This window comes from Syzygium oleosum, unplaced genomic scaffold, assembly GCF_021117445.2.
Source record: "Syzygium oleosum isolate NSW1041296 unplaced genomic scaffold, Sole_v2.1 Sole_v2.10, whole genome shotgun sequence".
NCBI classification, from domain to species: Eukaryota; Viridiplantae; Streptophyta; class Magnoliopsida; order Myrtales; family Myrtaceae; genus Syzygium; species Syzygium oleosum.
In genome coordinates, this window is record NW_026607494.1 from 8,032,701 (window position 1) to 8,050,190 (window position 17,490).

The following is a 17,490-nucleotide window of genomic DNA, read 5'->3' on the forward strand; positions in this document are numbered from 1 at the left end:
TTATTATTGTTGTCGTCGTTGTCATCATTATTATTACTGCAAATAAGCACAGAACCTTGTCAATTAGAAATGGACTTAACTAGAAACCTTTTCTTGTGATAAAGCTTCATTCGTTTCTTTCACCTAGTGATTGGCAGGATGCCTTCCCCTTCTTTCCCGATTGCCCCCAACAGACAGTACAGACAGATCACATGACATCCTCGTGCAATTTCCATCTCCACGTTGATGCCAAACCAAAAGGAAAACGATGAACTGAAGATCCAAGTGGAATCGCCGCATTGCGAATTCACCGCAACTCCCACGTGCCTTTGTTTTAATCGACCGGCCCCCCAGAAAATTTGGCAAAAGATATTCTTCTCCAAACTCCACCACGAGCCGAAAGCAATGACACTCAGAAGCATATAACTTGTGTAAGCCCCAAAAGGGATAAAAACCAATTAAAATTCAAGATGCCATCGCCCTCCTCTTTCACTGTTGCCTACCCAAGTAGCAGTCACCCCTTCCCCCCCAGGCGCTCCCTCTTCGATCCCCGCCTCAAGCGAAGACGACCCAGTAGCCTCACCCTCGCCAAGACGCAGGCGGGCTTCGTCGAGACCTGTTTCCTCCTCGTCACCACCACGAGCAGCAGCGGCCGCGGCAGCGAGGAGCGAGAGCATCTGGGTAAGGGCCAAAACCATACCTTTCTCCAGAATCTCTACTCTTCCGTCGAGAGGGACGAATCCCAGGGCCAAAGCCCGGAGACCCAGGATCGGGAACGAGATCAAGATCCGTCCTTGGAACGAGGGGGGTACAAAAGGGCCAAGAAGCGCCGCAGGGGAATTTTCACAAGCATGTGGTGGGCGGACGTGAAGGCCGCGATTGGGCAGAGGATTAACTTGGAGGCGATCGTCTGCTCGGCTTCCGTGATTGCGAGGGACCGGCATCTGTTGCTGCCGCACGTCTCTGTCCCTGATATACGCTACATTGATTGGGCGGAGCTGCAGAGGAGGGGTTTCAAGGGCGTTGTGTTTGATAAGGACAATACCCTCACTGCGCCTTATTCGTTGAGGCTATGGGGCCCTAATGCTTCTTCGATAGACCAATGCAAATCGGTCTTCGGTCACAATATCGCGGTTTTTAGCAATTCTGCTGGTAGTGTTTGGTTGAAGCTCTTAAATTTGAAAGTCATTGTGTTGTTTATGGCTCGAGAATGTAATACGTTTGGCATTGTCTATGTCTTTGTTGAATTGGTGTTACAGGGTTACTGGAATATGACCATGATGGTTCGAAAGCGAAAGCACTCGAGTGGGCAATCGGGATAAAAGTTATAAGGCACAGTAAGTTATTTAGTATTTCAGTTTCGATCCTTTTTCAAGGGAACTTTTGCAAAAGGGTTTCTAGTATCCATGCTAAATGTCTCTGCCAATATCGATAGGTTGTGCAACTCTATGGAAAATTTTGGGATTTGCTTATAGAGCACTGATCGTCATGCTTATGTGATTGCCCTTGATATTCTTAACTAATCATACATTAAGATGGAAAGGAAACTCTTGCAAGCTCGTGACCGCCATCTCATCTGAGTCAATTGAGGATGAAAGCCTATCATAGGTTATTCTGTAGTCTTCAACATGCCTTAAGTTGTGGAGGATACCTAAGTAGTCATTTTACCCTAACCACCAAATGTAATCCCACATGGTTGTTAGTCGTAGAACAGGAGTAAATGGCTCCTAAATTGTCAAGGGGTTACATGAGTGTTGCTACAAGCAGAAAAGAATATATATAAATTCATGATCTAAATGTCTAGCAAGGGATCCAAATTTAAAGCTCTCTCACATGTGAGAAACTGATGTAGTTGTGGGGATGCAACATGGGAAAGCTAACTACTAATATTTTTGGTGGGAAGAATTTTCACGGTTGACATTTTTCTTACCCTATAATATCGAACTTTGCTAAATGGCGGGAGTACTATCCTTTTTCCAACAGAAGGATAAGCAAATTCTGGGGTTGAACCTGATAAGATAATCCTAACATTTTTGAGAAACCTAATAATGTTATTTCAATGTCTTTTAGCAACCTAGTGAGCTTTTACTTGACTCTAGCATGCATGTTGTTTCTCAATCAGTCAGTTTTCATGCATGGACAATCTTGGCAGTTAAAATAATTATAAAAGCACGGGACTAGAGATATAGTATGTCTATGTCCTTGGTGCTGGCTGTTTAGGAATTATTCTTTGTTTGACATACTTCATTTATCAGAATTTACACTTTTATATTTCAGCTCTCGGTTATTCTTCGCTATTCCATTTTTCTTTTTTTGTTGAATATGGGAGGAAAGGAATGTATACTTCCTGTTTTCTTATTAAGACTGTTTTCTTTGATGTCCTGATTTACTTATTTTGTGTAATTATTAGGAGTGAAGAAACCAGCTGGAAGTGCCGAAGAAATTGAAAACCACTTTGGCTGTGATTCGTCGCGCCTTATAATGGTAGTACACTTGAATTCCTCTTGATGTTGCTCTAGTTTCTTCCCTGTGAATGTTCCTAACTTGTCAATCTGTTTTTTAGGTGGGAGATCGTCCCTTCACAGATATTGTCTATGGAAATCGAAATGGATTTCTTACTATATTAACCCAGCCCTTTAGTCTTGCTGAAGAGCCATTTATCGTGAGACAGGTCAGTTAGTTTGTAGTTTGTACATTTTTTATTGATGCACTGTGCGTGCTTGCCACAAATTATAACCATTTCCAGCCAAGCCACATAGAGAAACTGAAAGATTGGATATGAAGTACAATAAAATAAAATTTTGGGTAGCAAATTTCATCTTAAAACTCTAAATGCTTACGCCCTTTTTCATTTTCATCTTAAAACTCTAAATGCTTATGCCCTTTTTATTACCCCTTGTCTAGAAAACACCTGTCCACGGGTTCTTTTGCTGCACGATTGATATTTTTCAGAAAGTTATGAGATTGCCATATGCTGGTATTCTCTTTATAATGTTGATATAAACCTTCTAGCTTATTATGCATGTAAGAGTAGTGGTGAATGTGAAATCAAATTATGGAAGGATATTTGGCAAAGAAGATTGTCATTTAAGCAGGTTCTAATCGCAGGAGAGACATCATCTCCTTCTAGACCTACTTTTTGCATCTCTGTTGAAAAAAATAAATGAAAGAATCACTAAGTTTTCTCCACTCAAGTTCATCCCTGATGTTCCATAGGTCCTTTTATATCTCTTGACTTTCCTTCCCCGTCATATAGTTGCATTTTGAGTTTTTGAAATATCCAGAATGCTAAAAAATGTTTCTCATCTCATCCTCAATATTACCGGACCAACATTACTGAAACGCAGTCATTGTAATCCTTTATATATTTGAGTGCGAATTGATTTGCTGAAGCAGTCTCATCATGCAACACTCATTTTTTCAACATTTTGGTACTTGCCACCTAGCATTTTGTGTGATAAAGCAATCACTTTTGTATCGTAAATTTCACCCTGTAGCTTTAGTGGGTGTGCTTATACTTTTCATCCATCTTGCTTGTATCACGTGGATGACTTCTCAATCAAGTTTTCATTCCTTTGCAAAATGGATCCAATAAAGCGGAATTATTTGTTCTTGGGTATTTTGATGTCCCCATTTCTCTACTGCTTCGTTTGAATCTTTTCTTTTATTAATCTTGTAATCCGCGCCAACCACTTCTGAACCAACTAAATTGAATTTTGACATTATTTTCTTGTTCACAATTGCTGATGAATGAGAGTCTGGTGACAAGCTTGAACTTAGTCTAAAGATTGAACTTTAGGAGACTGCAAGCAGACAAATGACAAAAATAGCTTTCGACCCAAAAGTCAAGAGGTAAAAACTAATGTAGGCCCAGACAACATGCTGTCCTTGTGTACCATTGCATGGCTTCGGCATGCTAAGGGCAAAAAACATTGGGTCTGTCGCACAAATGACGCAATTTCTAAGGGGTATAATTTGAATCTGTTAAGCCAGATTTGGGTGCCCACCCAGCGGGAGGGTTAATAAGGTTCTGTGAAAAACATAAAAGTAAAGGTTTTTACTGTGCTCTCTTGATTGCTTCATGGAAATGATTTTCTCTGGAATGCTCAGCATGTAATAGATATTTTCTGCTGCTCTGTTTTTGCGTCAACAAATTTGCAGGTAAGGAAACTGGAGAATACCCTTGTCAACCATTGGCTTAGGGGAGGAGTGAAGCCGACAAGTAACGGATTGCTTCCAGATGGCTCTCATTGTGTGAAAGAACCTACATCCTTGTAAAAATCTTTTGTAAATACAGGCAATCCTTTGTTTCGTTGCTAAATATTGAGGTTCCTGTAGTTAATTCAACGTGATTGCTGCATGGAAATGCATCTTTTTCCTTGTAGCTAAATTTTGTTAGGTTGTCCAATATCTGAATCCAAAAAATTAGTGCCAGAAAGAGGTAGCGTAGATAAAAATTCTTGTTCTTCTCAATTTCGTTATTTACAGAAATAAATGTGCAAAATCTGTGTGGACACTTTCTCGCTATTTATTGAACAAAATGGGCACGGTTAGAGAACCCTGTTATGGTGTCAAATGCCTGGATTTGTAGGGAATGTTGGTTACTTTCCAATGAATTTGAACTGTTTAATTGACCATCATGCCGGCGAATGAATCATTATTTACTTGAAATCAGTCTAAAGAATTCACCGAGGCATGCGTCTTGGTCTCTGTTGTGCCACGTGATTTGTCTGCCTTCAGGTCGAGCGCTTTCCCTGGATAGTAAAACGAGGTGCGTTCTTTGATATTCAATGCGAATCGGCACGCGGTACAGATTCCGCATTAGCTCCCACGTACATCTCAAAAGTAAGCAATGGGCACTCCAAATTTCAACCAAAATCCTGAAGCTTGACTTCTGTAACTCCTGTTCCATCCAAACACTTGGTTTCATCGGTGTTGCAACTTAATCTATTCAAGGGCTTTTCTATTGTTCCATGGGGCTGGGCAACCATGTCGGTTCAACCTAGGCATTGGCTGGAACAAGCTCAATCGATACAGTCCTAGGCATGTTCTCTTGCTAATCGGTTTGGCATCGGGTTCCTAGAACATATTTAGCACATTTTGTTGTAGTACTGGTTATAACATTATAGATCCATTACAAATTGAGTGTCTGTTACAGTGTTTGCTTGCAGTAACAACTATTAGCGTAATCTCTATTATAAGCAAGACTGTATTAGCTTTTGCAGTAACAACAATAGGTATTACATTACAATCTCATTCCATTACTACAACCAAACGGGCTAATTGTATTTTTGGTCATACTTCTCAACATGTGACTCAACGTCACGCAATTTCCAGTGAGTTGCAATAGTATAGTATTCATATTGTCATCTTGATGCTAGTGGGATTCGAAAGAGATAAGAGACGAGAAGACGCTAAAATCGAGTCATCTTGATGCTAGGGTCGGCCTCCTCGATGGCCCGAGATCGGCTACAGGCGATGGTCGGCGAGGACTGACCTCGCCCAACGAGCGAGGCTCGCCTCTCATGGGCTATGTCGAACGAGGTTGGCGAGGTTACCTCACTGGTATCTAGCAAGGGTCAACCTCGCTGGTCTCGCCAGAGGCCGGCGAGGAGGCCTTTGCCTAGCCTCACCCAAAGCTGGCGAGGTCGGCCCTCGCCTGTGGCCGATTGCAAGCCATTGAGGAGGCTGGCAATTGCGGAGGAAGAAAGAAAAAGAAAGAAAGAAAGAAAATAAAATAAAATAAATTACTAAAAGAATTCAAAATTTTTCATAAAATATTTAATGTATGAGCAAAATGCGATAGTCGTTAACGAGTTTTTATAATCGAGTTGGGATAAGGTAAAGTCTTGTGATTGCTTGACGCCAATATTTTGACCTTTCATAAATATGGGTTATCTATCCTTAACGGTCAAAGCGAACCAAATCCCTGACTGACCAATTCCTCTCGCGTTATTTTCTATAATGGATTCCCCCAAATTCGAGTTCAAACAAACCACTGAGAATTCAAGTTTTGAAGTCCCGTGGATTCTTTACTGAAGAACATTGGTATTAGATAGGAGTCGAGGCATTGTTTGGGGTCCGTCGTCCTTTTTAGCTTTGGGTTTTGTGCGGCTCTTGCTCAGTTCAATCGTACGTGCCTTCTGTTTTGTCTTCTTGTTGAGGATTCGTAAACAATTGAAAAATTTAGGACTGAATTTGACATAAATACAATAAATTTAGGACTTAATTAGTAATTCTCTCTCGAGCATTAGATCATTTCACGGGTGCTAAACTTAGGATGACTAAAGTGTTAAATCGCCTGTCGCCACATCGTGTCGCCTCTCGAACTCACATACGACACGGGACGCACATTGTTCGATAATCGAGATGAATCGAATGGCATCCGACTCGGACAACTGAATGTGGTCGTGCATGCACATGCTGCGCAAGTGCAATCCGAGAAAATATTAGGTGGTCCGGGACCGCCAAGCCAGCGTGGTCCCGGACCACTCATGAAGCGCCACGTGGTCCACGTGGCACTTGTGGGGGCGGCTCGCCCGGATGGAAATTTTGCACAAAAAAATAATATTCATTATTTATCCTTAGCCCTGCGAGAAAATATTAGGTGGTCCGGGATCGCCAAGCCAGCGTGGTCCCGGACCACTCATGAAGCGCCACGTGGTCCCAAACCTTGGCTTCGTCGGAGAGGGGGGAGCAACGAGGAAGCCGAGCGAAATTTGAGAGCGAAATCGCAGAGATTCAAAATAAATTTGAAAGCCAAAGAGGAAAGAGCGGTGGGTTTTCCTCTTCGATGCGAAAACGAAGGAGGAGAAGAGAGAGAAGAAATAAATGCGTGCAGAGGAGAGAGAGAGAGAGAGAGAGAGGGGCTAGCGTGCAGGGCTAAGGAGAAATAATGAATATTTTTTTTTGTGCAAAATTTCCATCCGGGCGAGCCGGCCCCCACAAGCGCCACGTGGACCACGTGGCGCTTCATGAGTGGTCCGGGACCACGTTGGCTTGGCGGTCTCGCACCAATAAATATTTTCTCGTACTTTAGATATTTGTGGAAGCCACGCGTTCTTCTGTCCATCACCGATAGTTCACCGTGCAAAATGTACCTTCGACTCTTTTATCCTGGTCGAAAGATTTACGCCATTGTCCTGCTCATTTTCATTTTATTCAGAAAAAGCCGTACCTTGGTAAATAACTAACAAGCTTAAATGTGGCGGCGTTACATGATAGATTTGAGACAGCTGCGAAAGAAAATTATCCAAAAAGTTATAAATTTATTACACTTTTATTAATTCGATCTTCAACTTTTTAATTATGTCAATTGAGTATTAAATATTTTCACGTTTTGTCAATTGAGTCATAAATATTTTCATATTTTGCCAATTAAATCTATCTGATCAATTTTGGCCGGAAGTCGTTGACGTCGATGCCGGTCACCTACGTGGCACAGTCGATGCTGACATGGATAATTTTTAATAGTTTTTAATGCTTTTTTTTCTTTTCTTCTCTTCTTCTTCTTTTTTTTTTTTTTAACTATGGCCAACGAGGGTCACCGGTTATCGCCGGGCTTTGTCGATGGCCAGTGGAGGTCGCTAACATCAGGCGAGGACCACCCTAGCCCAATCTAGCGAAGGTTTCCCTCACCAGCCTAGGTGAGTGTCGCCCTTGCTGACCTGACGAGGGCAAACCCTCGCCTGATTCGGCGAAGGGTTGCCCTCGCCAGTCCCAGACCAGGTGTCCCTCACCCGAGACCAGCGACCTTCGCTAGCCATCGACGAGGCTCAACAAACGGAAAGGGGAAAAAGAAAAAAGACAAGAAGAGAAAAGGACAAAAAGAAAAGAAGGAAAAGAGAAGAAAATAAACAAATAAATATTAAAATATTATTAAAAATTATCCACGTCAACGTCGGTTGTCCTACGCCACCATACCACATAGAACGACCGGCATCCATGTCAGTAATTTTGAGACGTACTCAATTAGCAAAATATGAAAATATTTATGACTCAATTTACACAATTAAAAGGTTTATGACTGAATTTGCAAAAGTGCAACAGGTTTATGACTTTTTGGACAATTTTCTCGACAAGTTTATCCTACATTGCAAATTAAATTCATCTCGCCAAATGTCGTACAACAAAGTTACGAGTAGTAGTTAGAGAGTCCAAACAACAATTACCCGGCATCGATGAGATGGGAGAAGAGCGAACGAACGAACGAGGGTTTTGCCATCGGTTGCTTCCGAATGCGATTCGATTTCATGCATTTTGAGGAGGGTGATTGAGATTTCAAAACCAAGATGCAAGTCTTGTTGGGGTGGCATTTACTGTGCCCTCCTAAAAGTGACCACTGAAAGATGTGTGCTGAGTTAGGAAAGGGGCAACACTGTTCTTCACACAGTCACCCACTGAATTGAATTGGAATTTAGCCTATAAATGCACATATTTAGTCAAAAAATATAAAAAAAAGTAAAAAGTAAAAAAGACATGTGTTTATGGCAATTGACCCAAGACCCTTCAAATAAATTCAATTTTCTGTCTATAAAAAAAGGAAAATTTAAAAACTGCTCCAACTCATTGAAGTCTTATTAACTCCTGTTCTTTACAAGCCTCACCAACTCCTCTGTCACTGCCATTACATCTCCACAGCTCCCACATGACCTTCCATGCCAAGAACAGGAAGACCACCAAGCTTTTCCTTAGCTATTCACTCAATATTTTAACTATTTAAATGACATTTCTGACTACACTACTGTTCACTAGAAAGAGCAAGTACCTTAAACGAGACAGAAATCATTGAAGGGGTCTTGAATGGGGCTCTTCAACCACCACCAAAAAACACCATCTTTTGGATGAGTGATGATGATGCTCTTGGTATTAGAAGCCCCATAAGAAAGAGCTTACAGAATTATTTAGTTCCTATCATTCTTTTTTCATAAAAGAAGAATGTAAAAAAACAATTGAGAAGATGGAATTTTCAGAAAATTTGGAGCAGACGCAGTGAGGAAACTCCCAAGATTTTTGCCTTTCATTGGAGAATGTCAAGTCTGAAAATGTTTGCATCCTTCATTCCCGTAACCTTGCCTCAAGGCGACAGGTGAAGTTTTAGTGATTCATGTCACGATCACGCCACTTCAATTGTCGAATGCCGATGATAATTCTCACTGGATGCTCCTCACCTCGAGAGTAATTCAACTAAACGGAAAGTGTGGTTTACTAGTGAAACACTCTGAAGGAAGTGAAATCGGATATTCCCCGGTTGATGATCAGGTGGTCAACACAAAATCTTCCAGATTAGTCATGAGGGTGATGTTTTAGGACCACCTAGGTTTTCTTATAGTGACGGTCCTAATGTGCCGTACAAGGTGGTGGTTGGGGGGCTCAGAACTACAGTTGCATTTTCGCATGTTTATCGGTACAAACTCGAATATTAATCTACTTATGCTCCTACCAACATACTCTACACTATATCAATCACGTAATTAAGCACATTTAAGATAGTGAATCACCTGAATTTGGCTCTGTTATAGGAAGTTTGACAAGGACCCAAGTGTTGTTCCACGTCTAGACCATGTTCTGAATGATATTTAACCTAAAGTGTCCGTGAGATTTTTTTTTTGCCATTTATTGCAGCTATGTCTAGCATGTAGGATATGCTTGGATCTATCATAGTTTATATATATCTGCATAAACTATACAGTGGACTTTTCTATCAATAGTACATTATGGAAGTTGGATTTAATAAATGTTAATAATGCCATCAAGTCGATGACGTCATTCAGGTGCAATCAGCAATCGCCTCCATGATGTTAATTCGATCGACGTTACCAGCAACTAAACACTTCTTGCTGAAAACAAACAGAAGTGTTTAGTTGGGAAGGGAGGGAAGTTGTCAATATATCTCCATTTTTCTTTTCTTGGATTCATACCCCCAAACCATCTTGACTCAAAGCCTTGCGTATATGAACTGAAAAACAAGCACGAAGATTCACAAAGTAACTCCTTCCAGATGGTGCAATCGATGATATTACGGTCAACGTGTAGAGTAGATGCTTGTAAGATAACATGTCACGATGTATGTTCGAGCCCGAACTGCTAAAACTAAATTGTCCAACCGACATCGGTTAAAGAAAACTGAAGAACATTGAACATGAGGGACACGGAGAGAATTGAATGGAGCGAAAGCTAACAGCGATAGCTGTTGCATTCCACACAACACTTTGCATGCTGTGTTGCAAGCTAAGAACACTTCAAAACACACACAGAAACCCACTCTCGATCATGAAGAGAGTGTAATGAACATTAAAGTCACGCATAAATGCGCTCTGCAACGCATCAACTAACCTCATCGTCGAACCTGCTTCTATTTACTGAGACTCTCTCTCTCTCTCTCTCTCTCTGGTCTCGACTCTTTATATTTACCCGCTCCCCTTCCCAAGCCTCTCTCATCACTCTCAAGTGGGTGGTTTCTCTTCTTTTTCAAGCTCTCTCTTTCTCGTTGATCTCTTCGCGTGTTGTCAGAGAGAGCGAGAGAGAGGAGAGGAATCAAAGAAAAAGATGACGAAACAGAAAGGCCGGAGCCTGAGCCTCTTCATATGCCTTTGCGTTGTGGTGGTGGCTCAGAACTTGGTCGTTCCTGCGGCGAGTGAGGCCAGCTTCGAGGACAAGAAGAACTACTACACTCCTGACCCTCGCATTGGCACTCCTCCTACAGGTCTCTCTCCCTCTCTCTCTCTCCAGTACACTTTGCATAGACGAGGCTTTACATGCTACTGATGAACATATCTTCGATCTTTTTGGAGCTATTTCCTTGCATGAAGCTTTCGACGTATGATTTGCTGGTTAAGACTGATATACGACGGTTCGTGTTATTAAGAAAGATGCTCTTCACCCCCCACGCAGTTCGTTTCTTCTTTTTCAACTATTCGTCACCTCTCATTATATAAGACTGTTCATGTTATTTGTCCCTCGTGTCATTTTCCATTTGAATGGATGTTTACGTGACACGTTAGAGCTTTTTAAGTTTAAGTATTCTGACTTTGTTTTCTATTGCACCAAATGATTCGATAAAAAAGGAGAGTTCAGAATCCTAATGTTTTGACTTATGGTGGCCGCAGTTCCCCGCGTAAGTCCACCCCGCCGGACTTCGCCGCCGCGCGGGCACGTAGGCACGCCGCCCTACCATGTGACCCCCACACCACCAACCGGAAACTGCGGAAACCCGCCGCCCGTCCCGACGCCATCAACTCCTCGCGGCGGTGGCGGATCTTACTATAACCCACCCCCATCAACTCCTGGCGGCGGCGGATCTTACTATAACCCGCCCCCATCAACTCCTGGTGGTGGTGGTGGCGGCGGCGGATCTTACTCTAACCCCCCGACTTCAGGTGGCACTCCACCAACTCCGGTGACTGTCTCCCCACCGACCACCCCCATTATTATTCCGGGTACCCCCAGCGCTCCCACCATTCCTACGCCCCCGTTTGATCCGAGCTCGGATCCCTTCACCGGGACATGCAAGTAAGTTTGCAACCTCGGGACGACGTTTATTAAATGCATGCATAGTGTATTGCTGACATGAAGACATGATTTCGTTATGTCGAATCAAACATTACCAGAAAAATTGAGTTAACCAAGTGAAATTTGGAATTTTCAATTTCTATTTCGGTTAGAGAAACCTATAAGCGTTCTCTCTTTACTTTGGATTTGTCAAATTACCTAAATTGGAAAGTAACCAAACGTCTAGGATTTGATATTACTCTCTGAACCAAAAGGACGACACCTAAATTGCGTACACAGACACTAACATTTTTCATGGCATTTACGAAAAATTTAGCTTCTGGAGGACCCACCCTACGGTGATCTGGGGCTTGGTAGGGTGGTGGGCCACCGTGGGCGGCACGTTCGGCATCACCAGCATGCCCGGTTTCCCGGCGAACCTCAACTTGATGCAAGCGCTCTCCAACACCCGGAACGATGGCCTGGGCCAGCTTTACAGAGAAGGAACAGCTTCGTTCCTCAACTCCATGGTCAAAACCCGGTTCCCTTACACCACCCACCAGGTCAGAGAGCACTTCACCACGGCGGTTGGCTCGAACTTGTCTGCGGCAGCTCAGGCCCGTCTCTTCCGGCTCGCCAATGAAGGGCATATGAAGCCCAGGGATTGAAATGAACCATAGCTGTGGAAAGACCTTTCTTTGATGTTTCTATGAAGGATTGTTGTATCAGCAGTTTGTGCGTCAATTTGTGGTTTTTTTGTGGATTGTTGGTTTGCTTTAAGCTTTATTTCGGGTGTTATAGAGCACTGAGATGGAAAGTTTGTGGACATTTTTAATGCTTAATGAATGTTTTTTCTTCCAATTCGAGGATTGCAAATATCATTGTGTTCTCTCCCTCAAAACTTCAAATTCTATACACCTAGATCTGCTCCTGCCAACAGTAATTCTTCATCAAGTAGTGTCTTCTTCTCCAACAACATTCTCTGTCCTTCCAAATTATGTACTAATCAAACAGTGAGTTGCTCGTCTTTGGGTCGGTTTGAGAATGGCTTTGCCAAGCCACTTTGTGCATCCAAAGCCCTTTGCACTAAAATTTAGTGTTTGGGAAATTTTTTAGAGACCCCGTTAAGAAAAGTTGGCTTTTTGAAAGCTAAAAGCCCAAGGCAACCTCCTACTTGCCTTGGCATTTCTGCATTCTCGGCATGCTGTAGGGATAATAATGAATTTTTTTTATTGCCTTTATCGCCCTTATAGATTTATTTAATTTCCACTTTAACCCTTCTTTTGTTAGAAACCCTAGAAGCAGCGGTCACGCTAACCCCTTACACTCTGCTCGTTTCGTCTCTCTCTCTCTGGTTGCTCTCTATTCACCGTTTTCTTCTCTTATGCTCGCCTCTTGGTGGTCTCTCTCTTCGCTCAGAACCAAGTCGCTCGCCTTGCCATGCTCGCCTCTGTCTTCGCTCGGAACCCAGATGCTCGTCTCACCTCGAATCCAGGTTATTTTGCTTCAATTCCTTCTCGTAGTGTTTTTTCTAGCTGTGATTGTTAAGTTGCTCGCCTCACTCGTGCTCGCCTCTCTCTTGGTGGCCTCTCTCTTCGCTCGGAACCGAGTTGCTCGCCTCGCCGTGCTCGCCTCTATCTTCGCTCAGAACCCAATTGCTCATCTCACCTCGAATCCAGGTTCTTTTGCTTCGATTCCTTCTCGTAGTGTTTTTTCTAACTATGATTGTTTAGTCTTTTGCCTCACTTGAAATGCCATGTTTATGCAAGATAGAAGTCTTTGTGGTTTTTTCGGTTGCAGATGAAAGCTAGCAAATTCTTGAGGCTAGGGGGCCAGGGTTCGGTTGCTGGTAGCTTTACGAGTTTGCTCATATTATGGCAAGTCGAGAGTAAATTTGTTCCTGTTCTCATTTGTGGCTCTACAGGATGGTCAGATGGATTGAGCTAACTTAGTGATAAGGTTAACAGTTTTTCTCAAAGTGTTTGGCTGTCCTGGTTAGTCAATTATTAAGTCAGCAGCGAAGGGGTTCATTTGCTTAATCTCTTTAGTAATGGAAGAGTGTGGATTCTATGCAACTATGAAAGAGAAGATATTGTGGTTAATTCTTGTTTGCTTTTCTGAAGTTATGCTTCAGCAGCGCCAATGCTGGTTCTTTTGAGTTACTTGGGTTTCTTATGTGCAGTAGGAACAACGTCTACAAAGGTTTCGTCGGTCATTCCATATGCAAAGGAAAGGCAGCTCTGACAGTGGAGCCCAGATCTCCAGAATTCACTTCCTTAGATGTACGTTAGAGACTCTTTCTTCTTCTTATATATCCAAAAAGTCCTGAGATGTTAGTTTATGACCTGTTGAAGTTTTGGGTTAAATGCTGTAGTCAGGGGCATATAAACTGTCTAGGGAAGGATTTGTGCTGCTTCAATTTGCCCATGCGGCTGGCACGCGAGTATATGATTGGAGCAGAAAGCAGGTAATGTATTCATCATTGCGTCTCTATGACAAGGAATATGGTTTCTTGTTCTGCTACATTTTAGATTGTCTCGGCAGTAAAATGTCTCTCCCTCTTTATGTTTCCTTCTATTTTTCGTGTTTTCCATTTTGGGGATGCGGCATCGGTTTTATTAAAAGCCTAAGGCCCTGAGCTGTTTAATTTGGGCTTAAGATTCTATGCTTCCCTGTTCTTTAAGGGTGCGTTTGGCAACCATTCTATTCCCGAAAACTGATTCTGCTCAGAAATGATTTTTTTTTATTTCGTGCCCGGAAATAATTTCTAAGCATTTGAAAGCGTTTGGTAAATACCCAAAATTTCTATTCTTGGAATAGAAAAAGAACAGAAATGCGTTTGATAACTGCATAAAATTTCTTTTTATTAATAATATTTTAATAGTATTTTGAATTTTTTTAATATTTCTTTTTTTTCTTCCCCTTCCCCTTCCCCTTCCTTGGACATGGCCAAGTCGCCGACGCCGGCGACCAGTCACAGGCCAGGGCTTCCAGGGCATCGTGGCCCTCGCTGGCTCCGGCGAGGACTGGACCCTCGCCACCTGGGTGAGGGTCGCCCACGCCAGATCCGGAAAGGGCGGCCCTCGCCTAGGCGGCGAGGGTCCAGCCCTCACCCTCGCCGATGAGGACCGCAACGCCCTCGTGGACCGATGAGGACCGCAACGCCCTCGTCGACCCCTAGCCACAGGCCAAGAAGAAGAAGAAGAAGAGGAAGAACACCAAGAAGAAGAAAAAAAAAATTCCATTTCTGATTCTTCTTCCCATAATCAAGTTACTTTTTTTTGTTTCTTGATTTTGTTCCAAAACTGATTCTGGGAACAAATTTTTGTAAATTTGTGCCCGGGAACAAAAAATTTACTAAACGGATTTTTATTCCAAAACTGATTCTGGGAACAAAAGAATAGAAATAATTACTATTTGGCCGGTTGCCAAACGCACCCTAAATACCATTATGCTATTCTTCTTTTGGCCTGCTTTTTTCCTGAATGGGTTTCACTTTCTGTAAAGACTTTTTGTAGTTACTTGGGGTGCGAATGATAAACATTCTGTTCCAAAAACAATTCCTGGAATAGAAATAGATTTTTCTATTTCTGCTCCCAGGACGAGTTTTTGAGGAAAGAAACCCATTTGATAACGACCAAAAATTTCTATTTCTGGAACAGAAACCCATTTGATAACAGCATAAAATTTCTATTTCTTGAAACATAAACCCATTTGATAACAACACAAATTTCTATTTTCCGGAACATAAATCTATTTTTTTTAGAAATGGTCTCTAAAATGAAAATCAATCAAAACACCCAAACCCTAATAAAGCCCCAAAGGCTTATTCATTCAAAGGATTGTGTTGTTTTTTAGGGTTTTAGGATTTTTTAGGGGTAAAGACCCCTTTTGGGAGTTAAACCCCTTTTAGGGTTTTTTAGGGGTTAAAACCCCTTTTAAATCCCTAAACTAAGAAGTCTTCAAAAATATCATTTGGGCACCTTAAAAAATTTAAATTTCACTCAAAGTGGGTGGCCATAAGTATTCTAAGCCATTTTGTGAAGTTTTTGAAAGTTTTGATTTTTGATTTTTTTTGAAAAAATTCACCAAATTTCCTAATTTCCTGAAATCTGAATTTTTTATTTTCTAGAAATTTTTATGAATTTTCTGGAATTTTTCAATTTTTATGGATTTTCTGAAAAGTAAAATTTGAGATTTTTAGGAAATTTTCGGATTTTCTAAATTTTTATGAATTTTATGAATTTTTGGATTTTTTTCTGATTTTTCTGAATTTTCTAAATTTTCTAAATTTTCTATGATTTTTCTAAAGTTTTTTTAGAATTTTTTTATTTTCCCGTCAGGAATGAACCGGACCAAACCGGCTCGAATCAGTCTAACCAGGATAGACTAGGGCTAAATTTAGGAAGAGATGTGTTTTGAAGAGAGAAGACATGTTCTTTTAGAAATGGTTTTTATTTCTCGTCTAGAAACAGAGAACCTACTCTTTTTTTGTTCTGATTTTTGGTGCAGAACTAGTTCTGAAACAAAAAGTTGTTCCAGAAATAGAAAAATGGAATTGCATAACCAAACGGGTTTATATTTCAAATCTGTTCCCGGGAATAGAAAACTAGTTATGGATAGAAACACAATGGTTATCATGCATGCCCTTATATACACGGTTACAAGTGGTTTTTGAAGGTAGCAAAGGACTGTATTCTTGCATATGGAACTGTTGCTGCAAATTCTCATCATGTGACTGATCACTTAGCTGCCACCAAATCACATTTAGTTGGAGTCGGGCAACCCTTTTTAATAACAAAAATAGTGATCTGATTTTGACAAATGATGCAGCTTCCCCGACTTGATTGGTGGTTTGGGGTGTTTGGCCATTCCTTCTTACCTTTTTATTGCACTCCTTAGGCCTCAAGAACATGCAGGAACAATTGGAAATATCATTTGCCAGAATTTCGACAAAGTCCTACACCTTCAGGTTATCGGGAGGTATTCAACCGTCATCATTCCTCACTAAGATAAAAAAATTGAGCGAGCCTTTGGTGATCTGAAGAAGAAGTGGAAGATTCTAACGCATATACCAAGTTATTCATTTGAGAAGCAAGTGAAAATTGTTATAACAGCAATGACCTTGCACAATTATATACGAAGAAACGCTGTCAATGATAAACATTTTGCAAGAGTAGATTTGCATCATAATTATGGATATTCAGTTGATCTTGATGATGTGAATGATGGGACTAGTGCTTCAAATGATAATTTATTTTCTAACATGACACGTATACATGATCAAATAGCCATGAGTTTAGTAAATACTTAATGATGCTTGTAAATTTCAATGATAATCTATTTTTTTCCTCAATGCATATGTGACAATGTTTATTATAATTAAATTACTCTCTTTTTGCAAAGATGTGGTTTATTTATTTAATAATTTGTTAATATATCTCTTTTACATTACTCTAAACGTGAAAAAATAAAAGTTGCAGTCATTATTTTTTTTCAATTTTAAACAAATTAAAATTAAAAAACTTAAATTGATTAAACCAAAGGACTTCCTCAAATATATATTTTCCTAATAGTATTTCCCCAAAGTTGCTTTACAAGGCATTTTTCAATTACAGTATACCAAACAGTCTTTGCATTTCACCAAAACCCTTTAAACTAAAGGCCTTTGCTTTTCTCCAAAAGCTTTCCCCAAAAGCCTTCCCAAACGCAGCCTTTCTTTTAGGGGTGAACAAGATGAATCGCCCAAATTGGGACCGGACCAACCGGTTTGGTCCGGTTTTCAGGAATATTGGTCCGGTTCCCGGTTCCTAAAAGTGGAATCAATTTTTGGGCGGTCCAGTTCCCGGTTCTAGGGTAGGAACCGGACCAGACCGGATCAATAAATATATATTTTTTAATTTTTTCATATATATAATATTTAATATACGTATGAAAAATATTTAATATTGGGCCCATTGGAACCGATTGTTCAATTTTTTCATTTATTATATATTTTTTCAATTTTTTTCATGGCCTGAT

General features: G+C 41.1%; 2 protein-coding genes across 2 annotated transcripts; both read left to right on the forward strand.

The window, feature by feature from the left end:
* Positions 1-218: 218 nt before the first annotated feature.
* LOC115685854 (phosphatidylglycerophosphate phosphatase 1, chloroplastic/mitochondrial) lies at positions 219-4,493 on the forward strand. The gene is made up of 5 exons (XM_030610993.2): positions 219-1,131; positions 1,239-1,316; positions 2,390-2,463; positions 2,543-2,650; positions 4,141-4,493. The coding sequence occupies exons 1-5, from the start codon at positions 450-452 to the stop codon at positions 4,255-4,257; spliced, it is 1,059 nt and encodes a 352-aa protein (XP_030466853.2). The 5' UTR covers positions 219-449; the 3' UTR covers positions 4,258-4,493.
* Positions 4,494-10,405: 5,912 nt separating this feature from the next.
* On the forward strand, positions 10,406-12,330 carry LOC115685845 (protodermal factor 1-like). The gene is made up of 3 exons (XM_030610985.2): positions 10,406-10,684; positions 11,088-11,490; positions 11,807-12,330. Exons 1-3 carry the CDS (start codon positions 10,528-10,530, stop codon positions 12,135-12,137), a joined length of 891 nt encoding a protein of 296 aa, XP_030466845.2. The 5' UTR covers positions 10,406-10,527; the 3' UTR covers positions 12,138-12,330.
* Positions 12,331-17,490: the final 5,160 nt, after the last annotated feature.